Source organism: Stegostoma tigrinum, chromosome 6 (assembly GCF_030684315.1).
Source record: "Stegostoma tigrinum isolate sSteTig4 chromosome 6, sSteTig4.hap1, whole genome shotgun sequence".
Lineage (NCBI taxonomy): Eukaryota > Metazoa > Chordata > Chondrichthyes > Orectolobiformes > Stegostomatidae > Stegostoma > Stegostoma tigrinum.
Genome location: NC_081359.1, coordinates 60,727,562 through 60,748,063, shown reverse-complemented (window position 1 = coordinate 60,748,063; position 20,502 = coordinate 60,727,562). Strand labels below are relative to the sequence as shown.

Below are 20,502 nucleotides of genomic sequence, written 5' to 3'. Positions count from 1 at the left end.
GGCTTCCACAATCTGTCAACAGAAGTTCTTGCTGTAAGTAAAAGGTTACAAGGCTATGGCAAGCCCACCAGTTAACTAAGCACAGTTGCACCTTTTTCCAAATGTACCCTTTTTTGCATTTTAAAAAAAACTTGATTGCAAGTAGATGCAAACGAGTGCAAATAGAAATGTCAATAATACAACCAATCACTCCTTTTGTATCCCCCTACCCTGTTTATCAGAATAAGTATCACCTTTTCCCAGCTGCTTTCAGTTCTAATGAAGCATCACTTGACTTGATACATTAACTGTTTTCTCTCCACAGATCCTGTGAGACCTGCTGAGTTTCTCAAGCAACTCCTTTTTTTTTGTTTCACCTGGTTGTACATGTGGCAGAAGGGTTGCTACAGTCCAAAGATGTGCAGGCTAGGTGGATTGGCCATGCTAAATAGCCCAGTGTTCAGGGACGTGTGGGTTACAGGGGAATGAGTCTTGGTGGGATACTTCAAAGGGCAGTGTGGATGTGTTGGGCCAAAGGGCCTGTTTCCACACTGTAGGTAATCTAATCTAAAGTCTTTTCTCAGTAAAATCATATGAAAATTTAATCATTGACATTGCTGTACCTCGCACAGGTGTTGTCATCAGCAGTAGTTTTTGATTCTAGTGAAAGCTGTTTCTTGTTCAGTGCTCTAGCACAACATACATCCTCCGTGGCAACTTTGCACAAAAGTTCGTATTCTGCTGACAAGTTAGGCAAAAGCTTTACTAAACAATTCACAAATATAATAAATGATATACTGTGTGGCCCTGAGTCAGATATGCTCCCACAACATGAGAGCTGGCAATTGGTGCATTAAAACAATGATTTAGAATTCTCTGGAGGAGTGTCATAGTATTCAGCTGAGTCGGTCTCAAGAGGTCTTGTTTACATTCCATATTTCACAAACTTGCCACATTGATAGGACTGCACATGTCATAAACTATCCAAGAAATTAAGGAAGAACAGCACGAGGAAATGTGTGGCAGCTTAGATAACCCCTTTCGGCCCAGGCAGAAGAACTAACTTGAGAATGGCACAAATCCAAATGTTTGTGTTCACCAGAAGTTTCATTCTGCTCACGTTCACTGGCCTTCTCATTTTCTTCCTGTCTGAAACGCAAAATAAAAACCACCACAAAATAAGTATTCCAAACCAAATTTATAAATTAAATTGTGACACGGCACATGCAAGGGTAATCTAAATAACCTTGAGCATTACCTTATATGTCTTGCCTTTGCCTGTTATGAGACCTCCTTTGTAGTGCTTCCAGATAGCTACAACATGGTTACAGGAAAGTTGCTGACTTTCAATGGATGGTATTGCATATGGCCTTGGAGAATGGATTAACTTCAATTTACTGTAGCCAGGCTTGGCAGATAACGCTTATTGTTGGGAGCCTGGAGAACAACAGTTCAGGTTATTAGCTTGTGCAGATAGCAGAAGAGTCCATTTTTGTAACGTCTCAAATTATTTGGTGTATTAAACAAGACACTTGTTGCTTAAACTTTTTTATCACAGAACTAGACTTTGTTTTCTCTCAAACCATAGTAGGACCTACTTAGATACCCACTAGAGTCCTCTGACACTTGCCAAGTAGCCACCGAATGTATAAAGCTAATACCGATCAGAATAGCTGCTGCTGATGAGCTGACGCTGGCCGGGTGATGCACTCAATGTTGTCACCATGTCTCTGATGGAGGGTTTGCTTCTGTGAAGGTTGCTGTCTGGAATTTTTGCTGACTGCACCTTTTCCTCTTGCTGTTCTTCTTCCTGTTGGCTCAGGTTAATTCACTTATTGCATGCCTTTACCTCATTGGCCCTGGCCCAGAGACTTGGGTAGCATTACCTCATTATTTCTTGTCCAAATAAGACTTTTCCATTATTCTCATCTTTCTTATTTTTGGCAGAACTTAGTTAAACTGGTTTAACTAAGTTCTGCCAAGAGTAAACTTAGTAAACTGGTTTAAATCTGCTCAAACTAGCACCTGAGTGCAGCTCATTTTTAGTTGACAAGCTGCTTCTTTCTTTATGGCAGCACCTTTGTATTCAGTACTTCCTTTTAGTGATGTCATTGGCTGGTATCCCCTTCTCTCTTTTTTAACTTGCAAGCTCTGGCTAATGTCCCCCAGGCACTCAGCTGCCTGCTGCCGGTGCCCGGCTACTCTCTTGGAGTGATCCCTGTAATCTGCTGAAAGAGATTGTATTCAGCTGCTGTGACATTAAGACCCTTTCAATATTATTACGTACTATCATGATTGCAGAAAGCTAAACTTATAAGACTTTAACTTAAACTCCCCTGCAACACTTATTATTTTGTTGGAAGCTGTTTGTGCAGCAAGGGAAGTAAACAAATTGACTAAAATAGAATTAACCATTAGGAAGAATTCCAAGTTACGTGCAAAGCCCAGAGTCGAACTGAGCTTGGACCTTCCATAATCCTTGACAGTGAACATGCACTTCCTAACAGGCTTCCTAAAGCAGCAAGCGTTGTACTGTTCAAACCAGTCTGCAATCTCGTATTTCCTGGGCCATCAGAATGCTGTTTTGAGCCCACGGCAGCAGAAATTATACTTAGTATGCAGATAGTGACTCTGCACTTTCTAATCAAACTGTTCAGAAACGTTACTGTATACCTTTGGAGAGTTGGGATGTGAACCCAATCTTCCTGATCCATAGGGAGGGACATTATCACCATGCAACAAGATCCCAGTATCTGACCTAGTGGCTACATATATGGTACCAATGTCATAGATATAGAATCCCTGCAATGTTGAAGCAGGTCATTTGGCCTGTTAAGCCCATGCCTACCCTCCTAAGATCAACCCACTCAGACACACCCCATCCCTGTAACCCTACATATACCATGACTAATCACCTCACCTGCACACCCAAGATACCACAGACCATTCAGCCTAGACAATCCACCTAACCTGCATATCTTTGGACTGAGAGGAAACTGGAGCACCAGGAGAAAACTCATACGTCATAGGGAGAACATGCAAATTGCAGACAAACTGTCACCCAAGGGTGAAATTGAACCCAGATCCCTGGTGCTGTGATGCAGCTGGGCTAACCCCCAAGCCAGTGTGCCATCCTTAAGTTCTGGTATACTTTCAGCACCATTTTTGTTTGACTATTTCCACTGACTGGCCTGGCAGGAGAGAAATTTAGAGCTGCACATTTGTACCATCTGTGGCATGTAAATAGAATAAATTTTGGTATGAGGGCTAATGGGGAATATGAAAAGAGAACTGGGACTGAACATACTAATCTTCAATGGTTTCAACTTTACTGCTTGCCATAGCCTTTTTAATAAAAATGCAGAGTTTCCTCAATGAGGTCTATGGCATGCAGGTGTGATTTTTTCCCCACTGTGTTTAATTCTTGCCATCTTCAGGTTTGTGCCACCTTCTGGGACTGTCAGCAAATGTGATAATGGGAACTGCAGATGCTGGAGGATCCAAGATAAAGTGAGGCTGGATGAACACAGCAGGCCAAGCAGCATCTCGGGAGCACAAGCTGATGTTTCGGGTCTAGACTCTTCTTCAGAGGGGGATGGGGTGAATGTTCTGGAATAAATAGGGAGAGACGGGGAGGTGGACCGAAGATGGAGAGAAAAGATGATAGGTGGAGAGGAGAGTATAAGTAGGGAGGGGATAGGTCAGTCCATACACTCCTCTCCACCTATCATCTTTTCTGTCCATCTTCGGTCTGCTTCCCCCTCTCCCTATTTATTCCAGAACCCTCAGCCCATTTCTCTCCCCCCCCCCCCCCCCCCCCCCCGAGTCTAGACCCAAAACATCAGCTCTTGTGCTCCTGAGATGCTGCTTGGCCTGCTGTGTTCATCCAGCTTCATACTTTATTATCTCTGTCAGCAAATGTGTTGCTAATATGGCTGTGATGATTAAGTGGCAGTGTGTACACAGATGTGGACAATAGCTTTGAATAGATGTAGTAAGTATTGACACTGGGCCTCCGGCTGATGCATTCAAGGTAGGGGAGGTTGAATGTACCAACTTCTCAACCTTGCCCTTTGTCTGCAGCATGGTGACCCTTAGGTTGAACTCAACCACAGTCATCTCTGAGAGTAGCCCTGTAGTTCTCTAGGGCTATGGCAACTTTACTGCTGTAGGAGCAAATTACTGTAGACGCTGGAATCCAGCATTTTTTGTTTTCAACTTTAATGCTGGGTGTATGCAAAAGTGATGAAACAGATTCAGGAAAAAAAATGCATTGCTACATACTGGGGAGAATGTACTACCTCATTTGCAGACGGAGACAGTGATAGTTAGTTGGTTGGCTCTGTTAGAGTCAGATGAATTGTTCAGCCCTTGAGGTCCCTTTAGACAGGTTTTCAGGGCTGAATCAGGAGGTTACACACAGGAGCTGAAGCACAGGCTGGTCAATGGAGGCTGTGAAAGTGATGAGAAATGGCTAAAGGGCCCCAGGTGCAGCAAGTTGAATGAAAGTGAAGGAATAAGGAGACTTGGAGAAAGACCAAGGAGCCATGAGTGATGTTCTGGAGGTTGGGTGGGTTTCCAGGAACAGATCAGATTTGAGATCTGTGTGGAGACCTGAAGAAAAGATTCGGAATCTAAACCAGGCCCCACTAGTGTCCCTGCTGACTACATCTGCGGGAAGTGCACCCAACTCCACCTCCTTGAAAACCACGTTAGGCAACTGGAGCTGGATGAACTTCGGCTCATTCGGGAGGCACAGGGGATTATTGAGTTACAGGGAGGTAGTCACTTGAGTATAAGAAAAAGGCCGATGGGTTATGGTCAGGGGATGGAAAGGGAACTGGCAGGCAGTGCAGGGATCCCCTGTGGCCATTCCCCTCAACAATAAGTATACCGTTTTGGATACTGTTGGGAGGGACGACTTACCAGGGGAAAGCAGTGGGGCATGGGTCTCTGGCACAGTCTGTCCCTGCTGCTCAGAAGTGAAGGGGGAAGAGGAGCAGAGCAGTAGTCATTGGGGACTCCTTAGTTAGGGGGACAGATATGAGGTTCTGTGGGGACGAGAGTCTCACGGCTGGTGTGTTGCCTCCCAGGTGCCAGGGTGTGAGATGTCTGTTTTTGGGATCGTTAAGGGGGAAGGGGAGCAGCCCCATGTTGTGGTCCACATTGGTACCAACGACATAGGTAGGAAGAGAGATGGGGATTTAAGGCAGAAATTCAGGGAGCTAGGATGGAAGCTTAGAGCCAGGATGAACAGAGTTGTTGTCTCTGGTTTCTTGCCTATGCCACATGCTAGTGAGGGTAGGAATAGGGAGAGCGAGAGAGGAGTTGAACACGTGGCTACAGGGATGGTGCAGGAGGGAGGGTTTTGGATTCTTGGATAATTGGGGCTCTTTCTGGGGTAGGTGGGACCTCTACAAGCAAGATGGTCTTCACCTGAACCAGAGGGGTACTGATATCCTAGGGGGGAAATTTGCTAATGCTATTTGGGTGGGTTTAAACTAATTCAGGGGGATGGGCACCAAAGTTGTAGTTTGAGTATAGAAAAGGTTGAGAGTAGGGTGGTCTGAAATAAAGTTTCAGGGAAGCAAGATGGCACAGGCAAGCAAGAAGTTGGTTTGAAGTGTCTATTTCAATGGCAGGAGCACCCGGAATAATAAGGTGGGTGATCTTGCAGCATGGGTTAGTACCTGGAACTTTGTTGTGGCCATTTCAGAGACATGGATAGAGCAGGGACAGGAATGGTTGTTGCAGGTTCTGGGATTAGATGTTTCAGTAAGAACAGAGAAGATGGTAAAAGGGGTGGAGGTGTGGTGTTGTTGGTCAAGGACAGTATTACAGTTGCAGAAAGGATGTTTGGGGACTCGCCAACTGAGGTAGTATGGGCTGAGGTTAGAAACAGGAAAGGAGAGGTCACCCTGTTCGGAGTCTTCTATAGGCCTCTGAATAGTTCCAGAGACACAGGAAAAGATAGCAAAGATGATTCTCGATAGGAGTGAGACAGGGTAGTTGTCAAGGGGGGTGTCAACTTTACAAATATTGACTGGGAACACTATAGTTCGAGTACCATAGATGGGTCAGTTTTTGTCCAGTATGTGCAGGAGGGCTTCCTGACATAGTATGTAGATAGGCCAACAAGGGGTGAAGCCACATTAGATTTGGTACTGGGTAATGAGCCTGGCCAGGTGTTAGATTTGGAAGTAGGTGAGCACTTTGGTGATAGTGATCACAATTCTGTTATGTTTACTTTAGTGATGGAAAGGGATAGGTGTACACTAGGCAAGAGTTATAGTTGGGGGAAAGGCAATTACAATGAGATTAGGCAAGATTTAGGGAGCATAGGATGGGGAAGGAAACTGCAAGGGATGTGCACATTAGAAATGTGGAGCTTCTTCAAGGAAAAGCTCCTGTGTGTCCTAGATAAGTATGTACCTGTCAAGCAGGGAGGAAGCTGCAGAGCGCAGGAGCCGTGGTTTATGAAGGAGGTGGAATCTCTCTTCAAGAGGAAGAAGGCTTATGTTAGGATGAGATGTGAAGGCTCAGTTAGGGCACTTGAGGGCTCCGAGGTAGCCAGGAAAGACCTAAAGAGAGCTCAGAAGAGCCAGGAGGAGACATGAGAAGTTGTTGACAGATAGGATCAGAGTAGACCTAAGGCTTTCTATAGGTATTTAAGGAATAAAAGAGTGATAAAAGTAAGATTAGGCCCAATCAAGGATAGCAGTGGGAAGTTCTGTGTGGAGTCAGATGAGATAGGGGAAGTGATAAATGAATATTTTTCAACAGTATTCACTCTATAGAAAACGACAATGTTGTCGAGGAGAATACTGCGATACAGGCTACTAGACTAGGTGGGATTGAGGCTCACAAGGAAGAGGTATTAGAAATCCTTCAGAGGGTGAAGATAGATAAGACCCCTGGGCCGGATGGGATTTATCCTAGGATCCTTTAGGAAGCCAGGGAGGAGAATGCTGAGCCTTTAGCATTGATCTTTAACTTGTCATTGTCTACAGGAATAATGCTCGATGACTGGAGGATAGCAAATGTGGTTTGCCTGTTCAAGGGGAGTAGAGACAACCCTGGTAATTATAGACCAGTGAGCCTTACCTCAGTTGTTGGTAAAGTGTTAGAAAAGATTATAAGGGATAGGATTTATAATCATCTAGAAAAGAATAAATTGATTAGGGCTAGTCAGCACAGTTTTGTGAAGGGAAGGTCGTGCCTCTCAAGCCTTATTGAGTTCTTTGAGAAGGTGACCAAACAGGTAGATGAGTAAACTGGTTGATGTGATGTATTTGGATTTCAGCAAGGCGTTCGACAAGGTTCCCCACAATAGGCTATTGTACAAAATGCGGAGGAATGGAATTGTGGGAGACATAGCAGTTTGGCTTGAAATTCTCTTCAAAGAGAGGGTGGTAGTTGATGGGAAATGATCATCCTGAAGACCAGTTACTAGTGGTGTACTGCAAGGGTCGGTGTTGGGTCCACTGCTGTTTGTCATTTATAAAAATGACAAGGATGAGGGTGTAGAAGGATGGGTTAGTAAATTTGCAGATGACACGAAGGTCAGTGGAGTTGTGGACAGTGACAAAGGATGCTGTAGGTTGCAGAGAGACATAGATCAGCAGAGCTGGGCTGAGAGGCGGCAAATGGAGTTTAATGCAGACAAGTGTGATGTGATGCTCTTTGGTAGGAGTAACTGGAAGGCAAAGTACAGGGCTAATGGTAAGATCCTTAGTGTAGATGAGCAGAGAGAACTTGGTGTCCATGTACACAGATCCTTGAAAGTTGCCACCCAGGTTGACAGGGTTGTTAAGGCATAGTGTTTCAGCTTTTATTAATAGAGTGATCGAGTTCTGGAACTGAGGTTATGGTGAAGCTGTACAAAACTCTGGTGTGGCTGCACTTGGAGTATTGTGTACAGTTCTGGTCATTGCATTATAAGAAGGACGTGGAAGCTTTGGAAAGGGTGCAGAGGAGATTTACTAGGATGTTGCCTGGTATGGAGGGAAGGTCTTATGAGGAAAGGCTGAGGGACTTGAGGCTCTTTTCATTAGAGAAGGTTGAGCGGTGACTTAATTGAGACATAAAATCAGAGGGTTAGATAGGGTGGATAGAGAGAGCCTTTTTCCTAGGATGGTGACGGCAAGCATGAGGGGGCATAGCTTTAAATTGAGGGGTGAAAGATAGAGGACAGATGTCAGAGGTAGTTTCTTAGAGTAGTAAGGGAATGGAATGCTTTGCCTGCAACGGTAGTAGATTTGCCAACTTTTGGTACATTTAAGGCATCATTGGATAAGCATATGGACGTACATGGAATAGTGTAGGTTAGATGGGCTTGGGATCGGTATGACAGGTCGGCACAACATCGAGGGCCGAAGGGCCTGTACTGTGCTGTAATGTTCTATGTTCTGTTAAGTTCCTCGGGAACTTGGGGTGGGGTGGTGGAGCTGTTTGTTTGATATAAAATTCCTTGAATCTCAAAGCCCGGAGTTGCTGATGATGCCATCTGTCATCTGGAAGAAGAAATCTGATTCACTTGGTTAAGGGAAACAAGCAAAAGCAGTGCTATGCGTATGCTAGCTCTCACTTAGTTTTCCTGTTTTCAAGCCCAAACTCAGCTCAGCCCAAACAAGATTAGTGATAAGAATAAAAGGTGGTGGTTTGGAATTGCCGTAAGGAATTTTGTTTACATTAGGATAAACCTTTTTGTGAATATTTTTAAATTTGATACCAGTGGAATTGAAAAACAGAGCTTGACCCTTTCTGTAGTGCATATACTTTTACCTGTGACTTTGAGCAAACAGATAAATGCTAATCATGTATCATCACGCCTCCATCTGTTTTAAGGAGCTGCCTAATTTAGCTCCTGTCCTGTGTTTCAGTTCAGATGTAGCTGGTTCATTCATGGATTTGCATATGGGTTGTAAGATTAAAAACATGCAAAAAAACTTACAAGATTCTTAAAGCAAATGAATGAAAAACTGCATTAATTTTGGCACCCAAAATGCATACACAAAAGCCCTATTTATTATAACTTGCTGGCCATGGGATTTGCAGAGTAAATGCTTGAATTTTCTTTATTTGCATTGCCTAATTATTGTCCTTTGTCAGGTAATTCATAACTAGGATTTCACTTCTACTGTGTAAATATTCAGAAGTCTAAACTATTATATAGTACAAAGCACAGTTCGTCTTACATTTTCAATGATGCATAAGTTAGGTGACTCCAGTGATAGACACCAAAAGCTAATTGGGTGTTGTACATGACTTAATTCCACACCAAAGCCATGTTGCAGGGATAGTAGAAACTGCTGATGCTTGACAATCTGAGATAACACTCTGAAGCTGGATGAACACAGCAGACCAAGAAGGGTCTCAACCCGAAACGTCAAGCTTTCCTGCTCCTGTGGTGCTGCTTGGCCTGCTGTGTTCATCCAGCTTCTCACCATGTTATCCCATGTTGCAGGGAGGTTGTTGGTGAGAGTTACTCCTCCAGCATCACTAAATTAGATGCCAGTTGATCAAAAATACAAGTATTGCATTTTAGTTAATCTTGACATGTTGAATGTTACTGTCTACTTTGGATTCCCATATATGAGGCACCTTTGGCTAAACAGTGCTGTGCTGCCAATGTGCGAGACATTCACCCTCCAAAATAAGTGCTATTTTCTGTTTAGTATCTTCCTACAGTGGTTCAACATGAATAATTGCTGTAAAATATTCTGTGTTCTTTGAATAGTGTGCATTTTATATACACTAGAATACTCTTCCATCTGTCCTTGCAGAGGTATAGCTTCTTCTAGGGGATGAGTGTTTACCTACCTTTAACTAACTTTTAGTTTAGCTTTAAGTCAAAATAAGTTGGTTTAATATAATGGGTCCTGGAGCTTGGCATAAGATCAGCATTGTCCATGGGTAATATTATAATAGTCTGTGTATTTTGTTTATACTTGGTATATCAAAGATGGATATCACTTGAAAAATGAAGAAAATCCTATAATGTAGTTAATTCGACTAGAAGTCATGACACTTGAGAAGTTGGTAATCATTTATTTTGTTTCATTCATAGATAATGCTTTTTGGGTTCGACGGTTTGTTGAGATGATAGATCAAACAAGTATGAAACCATTTATTCTGGAACTTTATTGCACTTCTCAACCAGACATCTACAATCAACTACATCCAGGTACAAACTTGGAAGAGTTTGTCCCAATGTAATATTTCTTAGTTGTATGCGGCCATACATAAGTTACCAGGTCAAATACAGTTTTGATAGATGGCCATGTGATATCTCCAAGTTGTATTAACTTCATATATGCGACCCTACTTAATTTATTTTCTTCCACTAATATCAGAACTTACTGTTTTTTTCTTAGAAAAGACATTTCATTGTTTTTGCTTAACTTTTAATATGTTCCTATGGGTGTTCACACTGCTTCACCATGCTCAGCATACTCCTGTGTTGGAAAATCATGCAAATTATTATCATCCTCAGTTTTAATTTTTTCACACTGTTTGCAATCCTTCATTCCACGAGCTTACAACCTGACAGGTTTTTTAATTCACTCGTGGAATGTGGGCATCAGTGGCTGGACAGCATTCACTGCTCATCCATAGCTGCCCTTGAGAAGGTGATAATGAATGGCCTTTGTGAACTGCTGCAGTTGACGTGCTGTAGCCGGACCTGCAATGCTCGTCAGTTGGGTTTTTGGTCAATGGTAACACTCCAGGATATTGATAGTGGGGAAAATCAATGATGGTAACACCATTGAATGTCAAAGGGCAGTTGTTAGATTATCTCTTATTGAAGATTCATTTCCTCGCATGTGTGCTGTGTCCTTGTCAGCCCAAGGCTGGATAATGTCCACATCTTGTGTTTGAACATGGACTGCTTCAGTATCTGTAGTCACAAGAGGAGTTAAAAATTGTGTATTTAAGTGAACATCCCCACTTCTGACCTTATGTAGGGAAAATTATTGATAAAACACCTGAAAATAGTTGGGCCTAGGACACCACCCTGATAATTCCTGCAGAGATGTTCTAAAGCTGAGATATCTGACCTCCAACAGCCACAACTATCTTCCTATATGCCAAGTATGGCTCTGACCATGGGAGAGGTTGCCCCTGGTATCCATTGATTCCAATTCTGCTAGGGTTCCTTTGATACACATGGTTGAATGCAGCCTTGATGTCAAGGGCTGTCACTCCTCACCTCACCTCTAGAATCCAACTCACTTTTCTGTGTTGGAACCAAGGCTGTAATGAGGTCAATGGCTGTGGCACAATCTAAATTGGGCATCAGTGAGCAGGTTGTTGCTGAGCCTATCCTGCTTGAAAGCAGTCTTCGATGACCCATTCCATCATTTTACTGCATCATAAAGTTGCCTATTTCCATCTGACTTTATGATGGAGAGGGTCATTGAAGCAGCTGAAGATGGCTGGGCCTAGGACACTATCCAAAACTCCTGCAGAGGTGCTTGAGAACTGAGGTGACTGACTTTCAACAATCACAGCTATCCTCCTATGTATCAGGTATGACCCCAACCACTTTAAAACCAGCCTACACCACCTCTGAAACACCTTTGATATTCTTTAGCATGTTTAAAGTACTCAATAAAATATTTAGTGCACTAGAAGCCCATTTGGCTCTTTTATATTTGTACTCGTTCTCTGCAAGAGCAGCTCAGGTAATTTTCCCTACTTTTTCCCCGTACCCCTTCAAATTATTTCCATTCAGGTTATTCCTGTCCAATTATTTTTTGAAAAGCATAATTAAGTATACCTCTATTGCTCACTCGGGCAGATGAATGAAAGACTTTTGAAGTCATCCATTATGCCAATGACCTCATTTTTCAGTTTGACAACATCTTTCTTGGTAGACAAAGACACTAAGTGCTTATTTAATACTTCAGCCATGCCTACTGCCTCCAATCATTAACTCTTTTATTGATTGCTAATTATTCCCATTCCTGCTTGCTTTTACTACCTTGTACTATTTATATACCTACAGAAGACATAAATTCCCTTTCATGGTAGCTGCCATGTCATCTCATTGTTCCAATGTGCCAGTGTACAACATTCTACTTTGCTGCTTCATGTTGCTGTCTGCCTCTTTGATTATCCGTGGAGTTCTGGGCTTGACGTCCTGGATTCCAGTTTAAGTTGGCTGCATGGTTGGTTTGTGAAGCAGTGTGATGCGAACACCATGGGTTAGGTTCCCATCACCAGCTGAAATTACCATGAAAGGCCAAAATCTCTCATCGATGGAAAAGCTCAGCAGGTCTGGTACTATCTGTAGAGAGAAATCAGTTAGTGTTTCAGGTCCAGTGAGCCTTCCTTAGAACTGGGGTCACTGAACTATTGTTAACTCTGATTTCACTGAACAGATACTGCCAGACATGTTGTTTTTCCCCTGCAATTTCTGGTTTAGTTTGAATTCCAGCAACCCCCTCCCCTTGCCGAAGGATGACCCTCAGGTTAAATTGTCACCAGTTACTTGTCTCAAGACTTATCTTGAGAGGGTTGGAATATAAAAGCAGTGATGTGCTTCTGAGACTTTATAAAGCTCTAGTTAGGCCCATTTAGAATACTGTCCAATTTTGGGCCCCACACCTCGAAGGACATACTGGCCCTGGACTGTGTCCAGCGGAGATTCACATGGATGATCCCTGGAATGGTAGGTTTAACGTATGATGAACGGCTAAGGACCCTGAGATTGTGTTCATTAGAGTTTAGAAGGTTGAGGGGTGACCTAATAGAAACTTAGAAGATAATGTATGGCTTAGAAAGGGTGGACGCTAGGAAGTTCCTGTTCGGTGGGGAGATTAGGACCTGTGGGCACAGCCTTAAAATTAAAGGGGTTAAATTTAAAACAGAAATGAGACAACATTTCTTCAGCCAGAGTGTGGTGGGCTTATGGAATTCATTGCCATGGACTGCATTGGAGGCTGGGACATTGGGTGCCTTCAAGGCAGAGATCGACAAATTCTTGATCTCACAAGGAATCAAGGGCTCCAGGGAGAGTGCAGGGAAGTGAAGTTAAAATGCCCATCAGCCATGATTTAAATGGTGGCGTGGACTTGATGGGCTGAATGGCCTTACTTCCACTCCTGTCTTATGTTCTCTAATGAGAGTGCCTCTATTGTATGCGAAGACTATGGTGACTTAGTGTGACTTGACTTCCCCCTTGTGGAAATGTTTGAGCTATATCGATCAATCTCTTCTTTAAAGACAGCCTGCTGTCCTTAAGTTTTCACCTTGCAAATCTTTGATTCCAGTTTTTCCCTTGACAAATCTCTCCTGACCCCCTCCTTCAGCTATGTAGTTTTGCTCTAGATTGCTGCTTGTTGTTTTCCATGCCTAACTAAACTTTATGATGCTATGATCACTGTCATGTAAGTGTTTCCTCACTGACATTCATTCACTTGACTCCTCTCATTCTCTTGAATCATGCCCAGCAATGCTGCCTTTGTGTTCTGAAAAAGTCATTGAATTCAAAATGTTAACTGTTTCTCCTTCTCCACACATGCTGCCAGACCTGAGTTTCTTCAGAATTTTCTATTTATGTTTCAGATTTCCAGCATCCCTTGTTATTTTTTATATTTCTCTATTCATTCACAGGATGAGGGTGTTGCTGGCGAGGCAGTATTTATTGCCCATCCCTAATCACCCAGAGGACAGTTAAGTCAACCTGCACCCTTTCTTGTTTGGCCAGATAAACACTCATCTCAAATTCTCCTGAAAATACTGTAGAAACTTGCTCATACTGCCCTTACACTATTTCTGTCCAAGCCAAAATAGAGTAATGAAAGTCACCCATTATGATCATTATAGTTTATATCTCTACATTTGCCTTGCAAGTTTGTTACTCTAGATTGATCCCAGTATTTGTAGCCTATAGAATGCAACTGGATAGTATGATACTATCCCTCCCTCACCCCCATCCCAGGCCCCAAGATGACTTCCCATATTAAGCAGAGGTTCACCTACACATCTGCCAATGTGGTATATCGTATCCATTGTACCCGGTATGGCTCCCTCTACATTTGGGGAAACCAAGTGAAGGCTTGGGGACCGCTTTGCAGAACACCTCCGCTCGGTTCGCAATAAACAACTGCACCTCCCAGTCGTGAACCATTTTAACTCCCCCTCCCAGTCTTTAGATGACATGTCTGTCATGGGCCTCCTGCAGTGCCACAATGATGCCACCTGAAGGTTGCAGGAACAGTAACTCATTCTGCTTGGGAACCCTGCAGCCCAATGGTATCAATGTGGACTTCACCAGCTTCAAGGTCTCCCCTTCCCCCACCACGTCCCAGGACCAGCCCAGCTCTTCCCCTCTTCCCCCCCCAGCCCCCGCCCACTGCATCCCAAAACCAGCCCAGCCTGTCTCTGCCTCCTAACCTGTTCTTCCTCTCGCCCATCCCTTCCTCCCACCTCAGGCCGCACCTTCATTTCCTACCTACTAACCTCATCCCACCTCCTTGACCTGTCCGTCTTCCCTGGACTGACCTATCCCCTCCCTACCTCCCCACCTATACTCTCCTCTCCACCTATCTTCTTTTCTCTCCATCTTCGGTCTGCCTCCCCCTCTCCCCCTCTCTCCCTATTTATTCCAGAACCCTCTCCCCCATCCCCCTCTCTGGGTCTAGGCCTGAAACGTCAGCTTTTGTGTTCCTGAGATGCTGCTTGGCCTGCTGTGTTCATCCAGCTTCACACTTTATCTAGTATGATACCTGTTTTTTCTTAGTTCAAACAAAATAATTTCATTCCTTGACCTACTTTTTGCACAGCCTATAATACTTTTGTTGATAACACTGCCAAACCGTCTCCCTTCTGTACATGGTCTGGCAGCATCCGTGAAGGAATAAAACAATTAACGTTTTGGGTCCGGTGACCCTTCCTCAGAACTTAGAAATTCTGAGGAAGGGTCAACGGACCCGAAAAGTTAACATTTTTCCATCACGGATGCTGCCAGACCTGCTGAGCTTTTCCAGTAACTGTTTTTGTTCCTGAACAGCATCTGCAATTCTTTCGGTTTCCATTCTATACATCCCAACTTAGCCTGAACGTTTTGATCTGGTTGTGTGGAGGCACATTTTGTATTTTTTTGCATAAATCTGACTTTTATACTATATTCCCAACCCTGTACCATTTCCTTCTTAGCCTATTTGCAGGCCAGCAAAACACAAAAGATGATAATGCAAGATGCAAACATAAATTAGAAATGAGTCCAGACCAGAGAGAGAATTTTTTAAAAAAACTGGGTCGGTCTAAGTGCTGTATGAAGAGTAGACAATGGGCTGTTAAAGCCATTAGCACTGATGTAGATAGGTGAGCTGTTCATTTTGTTTGATTTTACAGGACAGCTTAAAGGCTGACATGTTATTTCTTTTTGATTGCAGGTTTCACTTGCCTTCTGATTCTCACCAGAGTGAGAAACATTTTTTTCTGTAGCACAGGAATGACTGAGAAAATTTTCAGCTTTCACAGCAGACATTGTTGCCAACAAGCGCAAATGCACCAGCCATGGAACTAGTTTTTAGTCCCTGTTCTAATGTATTCTTGAAAGGTGAAAGAACAGACTGCTCTCTCTTTCTCCCATGTTTACACTCTGAAATAACATGCAGAAGATTATAGTTCAGTTTGCTGTGCATTTCCCTCTATCGAAGTCATTCTCATTGAATCTTCCTTGACACTGTCAGTTATGATATTCCAAGGTCTTCAAGGTTGAAGATAATTCATACAGGTCCTTGAGACAGTTACACTCAACTTGCAATCTGTCATTTCTTTAGATATGTTTCCTCTCTTTTGAAAAGCAAATGTTATAATTAACATGTTTGACATGTTCATTGGTGATCTGGAGTTGTGATCCTTCAACATCTGATAATGTCATTTGAAAGATTTCCAAGTCTTGTTGGACATTCACCTTGCAGTTCTTTGTCTTTTAGAAGGTCCTCTACTATTTTTATGTCCAAATCAAATATCTTCCATTTGTCTCAGTTTTGCCCATTCTCTCAATCTATTACTTTCTCCTTGGATTTCTCTACTTCGATCCAGGTGGGATGATGGTTCATTTAGCAGTGCTGCCTCATAACATCAGAGACCTGGTGACTCTTTGCATGGAATTTATACATTTTCCCTTTGTCTGCGTGGGTTTCCACTGGGTGCTCCAGGTTCCTTCCACAGGCCAGAGATGTGCAGGTTAGGTGGATTGGTCATGCTAAATTGCCCATTGTGTCCAGGGATGTATAGGTGTAAGTGGATTAGCCATGGGAAATGCAGGGTTACAGGAATAGGGTAGGGGGAATGGGTCTGAGTGGGATACTCTTCAGGGGATCAATGTTGACACGATGGGTTGAACGGCCTGCTTCCACACTGTAGAGATTCTATGATCTACACACTTGCAATGCTGCTGTTGTTTGTGAAATCAGCAAAGTTTTTTTGTGTGGTTTTCCACCCAATCATTTTAGCTTTTGATAGAAGTGATGAATAGTTGAGAACTTAGCATAAATCATTGTGGGACACCACTAATTACATCCTGCCAAATAAAGTAATGACCCATTATGCTTACTCTTTGTCTCTTGCTACTCTGCCAATTTCCTAACTAAGTCAATATTCCATACTTTGGGTTTAGTTAACTCTTTTCTGGAGTTTTATCAAATGCATTCAAGAAATCCATATGAATTATGCTATAGTGCCATATCTAGTCCTTGTGTTGACTCTTGATATAAGTTAATCATAATTGTCAGGTATAGGCAATTTTCTGCTAATCCACTTTGCCAACTTTCAGCTAATCGGAAAGCTAATGTGTTTAATTAGCCTATCCTCAATTATAAAACCAGTTGAGAACCTGTTCCCTGGTTTTTCTTCATCCCCCTTATGTTTTAAGTAATAATGACAATTTTCCAATCTAAAGGAATGTTTTCTAAATTGAGAATTTCAGAAGATGAGTGAGGACATTGCAGTGCTGTCACTTTGAGACAATTTATAAACCATCTAATGCAGGAGTTTTGCCATTTTTTAGTATCATTACTTGCTTTATTACTGTTGTTTTGCTTGTATTAATTTTGACACTTTTTTTTGTTCCTGGTTCAACACTAGCTTCTTTGGAATTCTGGCAAACTTGAGGCAGCATGGTGGCTCAGTGGTCAGCACTGCTTTGTCACAGTGCCAGGGACCCAGGTTCAATTCCACTGTCTGGCTGCCTGTGGAATTTGCACATTCTCTCTCTGTCGTGTGTGTGTGCGCCCAGGTGGCCCCACAATCCAAACATGTGCCGAGTAGGTGGTTCAGCCATGCTAGATTGCCCATGATGTGTAAATTCAGTGGTGGGAAATGCAGGGTTACAGGATCAGATATGGGTCGGATCTGGGTTAGACATTCTTCAGAGGATTGGTGTGGACTTGATGGGCTGAATTTCCTGTTTGCACACCATAGGGATTCAATTCTGTTCTATTCATTCTACATTCTTCCTTGAGTGTAAGTCTTAACACAGTCATTATTCAATATGCCATTTACTTACGTTCATTGACAACATTACTTTTCAGTTTCTTGGGGTTTATATTACCCTGACTACCTCCTCTTTCCTAATGTAATTGTAGTAATTTTTGTTCCTTGTGATTCCCTGACAATTTCTTTCCATGTCCCAATTTGTAGCTCTGCTATCCTTTGCATTTTTTAATACATTATGTTCTCTATTTTTCTTTACATACATCCATTTTTTTCTCTAGTTTTATATTGCCTCTTCATCACCTATGGCTGTCCTTTTTGGCAAGTAGAGCTCTTGCCTCATGGGATATAAATTGTCTGTTATGTGAAACACTTTTTGAATACCTACCACTGATGTTCTGTCATTTTAACTACTGGCAGATTTGCCTAATTTAGTGGATAGTTTTTGTCCCATCACATTGAAGTCAGCTATGCATAAATCTAGACACACAATAGCTGTTTTGTGCTAATGTCTTTAAAATAACTTGTTCTCAATCATATTTTAATTGTTATTAACTTTGTTAACTTCTTTAATCAATGTTTTCTTTTTGGTAAGTGGAGTTCTCGCCCATTAGAAATGTAACTCTCCAATGTTGATTAATTCAGTGCTGTACTGAGAGCTCTTGATTCCCTAAGGTGCCACCTTTGAATTGGGTGTTAGACCTTCTCAGGTGAACATTAGGAAAAGCTTGGTAGTATTTCAGAAAAACAAAGGAATAATCCCTTGTGTCCTGTATCCAATATTTAACCCCAGTTAATATGACATACAATTTGTGATATGGTCATTATTGTACCCTGTTTCTCAGAGCTTTGTGTGTAAAATGCCTGCTCCCAATTCTTGCATCATAAGTGACTTCAATTTAAAACTGTTTACTTTTAAATTACTTTGGAATGTGGTGTAAAAGATGCTATAAAAGCCCCTTTTCCCCCCAAAAGAGAATCCCCTTGTCCTCACATACCACCCCACCAACCTCCAGATACAACACATCATCCTCCAACACTTCCACCATCTACAATCCGACACCACCACTAAAGACACTTTTCCAACCCCACCCCTCTGGCCTTCCAGAGAGACCCCACACTCTCAGCGACTCCCTTGTCCACTCCACACTCCCCTCCAACCCCACCACACCCAGCACTTTCCCCTACAACCGCAGGAAGTGCTACACTTGCCCCCACACCACCTCCCTCACCCTGTCCCGGGCCCCAAGATGACTTTCCACATCAAGCAGATGTTCACCCACACATCCGCCAATGTGGTATACTGCATCCGCTGTACCCGGTGTTGCTACCTCTACATTGGTGAAACCAAGCGGAGGCTTGGGGACTGTTTTGCAGAACACCTACACTCGGTTTGCAATAAACAACTGCACCTCCCAGCCATGAACCATTTCAACTCCCCTCTCCCATTCCTCCGACATGTCCATCCTGGGTCTCCTGCAGTGCAACAATGATGCCACCCTTTGCTTGCAGGAACAGCAGCTCATATTCTGCTTGGGAACCCTGCAGCCCAATGGTATCAATGTGGATTTCACCAGCTTCAAAATCTCTTCTCCCTCCCCCCCCCCCCCCCCCCCCCCCCCCCGCCCCCCGCCGCCTGCATCCCAAAACCAGCCCAGCTCATCCCTGCCTGCCTAAACTGTTCTTCCTCTCACCTATCCCCTTCTCCCACTGCAAGCCGCACCTTCATTTCCACCCACTAACCTCATCCCGACCTCTTCCCTATCTGTCCTTCCTGGACTGGCCTACCCCCTCCCTACCTTCCTCCCCCACCCCCCATACTCTCCTCTCTCTATCTATCTTCGGTCTGCCTCCCCCTCTCTCCCTGTGAATTTTAGAATCCTCTCCCCATGCCCCTTTTCTGATGAAGGGTCTAGGCCTGAAACATCAGCTTTTGTGCTCCTAAGATGCTGCTTGGCCTGCTGTGTTCATCCAGCTCCACACTGTTATTTCTTTAGAGCATGGCTAGTTTTGTGAGTAGGGACTTTTTCTGATGGGATGTTTTTAAAACGAGTGCAAGGGATTGTCAAAACCAGAAATACAATGAGTTTTACATTCATGATCTTGTGGTCTTTATCACTCATGGTAGGGGCGTTGTTCCCATAAACCAACATAATCGAATGGAATCTCAAGGCCATAAACTCTTCTGTATGCTATTAATTTGCATATCATAAAGCAATTTATAAGCGAATGAAGTAAAGTTTAAGAACAGTCTGTAGTAAACTGCATACAGTATGTCATTCAAACTAGAATAACCTGATAGATGATGATTTTAATGTTTGTGTTTAATATTTATTTTTTCTTAGATCAGGTTTATACCAATTGTTTTTTACTTGTAAATATTCTTTTAGTGAGTTTCTTAGTCTGCACTCAAATGAGGGTTGTCAGGAACAACTTCCATGGTGGATGCAGCATTGCATATTTGACTTCAACCAGTGAGACTCAGATTTACATCACAGGTAAACAACAGTCAAACACATCTGTACTTCATGTTGTTTAATCTGTGTTATTAGAATGATAGTACTTACCTACATATGACAAAGAAGCCGAAGTAGTCTATTTGGCCCTTGAGCCTTCTCCACCTTTTAATGTGATATCAGCTGATCTGTTTATTTTCCGAAATCACATTCCCATCTACTACAATAACCTCTGATTCCCTTGCGCCTCAATCATCAATCTCAACCGCTGCCTTGAAAGTATTGGAGGACCCCTCCCTCTCTACTTGCTGCGGCAAACAGTTCCAAAAGCCCTCGGTAAAAAGAACTCCCTAATTTCTGTATTAAAAGGGCAACTCCTAATTGTAAAACTCTTCTGTTGAAAGATCAAAACTCAACAGTTAGTTGTTAATCATGATTTAGTGTGTGTATTTTCCATACCAACCCCTCTTCCAATCAGTCATGCCACTATCATCCCTCTGTTACCACACTCATGTGGTCACCACTCACTGTTTTTGCCAGGCTCATGGACCACAACTCTGTATGGTAGGTCGGAAAGAGAATGTAGTTTTAATCTAATGAACTCCTGAGCGTTCAT

The 20,502-nt window shown here is 42.9% G+C and overlaps 1 protein-coding gene across 1 annotated transcript in view; it reads left to right on the top strand.

The window, feature by feature from the left end:
- LOC125453254 (RPA-related protein RADX-like) overlaps positions 1-20,502 on the top strand; it is a 79,487-nt gene that overhangs the window by 22,183 nt on the left and 36,802 nt on the right. The window contains exons 6-7 of the mRNA XM_059646966.1: positions 10,049-10,165; positions 19,821-19,928. Of these exons, the coding sequence (XP_059502949.1) occupies positions 10,049-10,165; positions 19,821-19,928 (225 nt within the window). The remainder of the gene's footprint in view (positions 1-10,048; positions 10,166-19,820; positions 19,929-20,502) is intronic.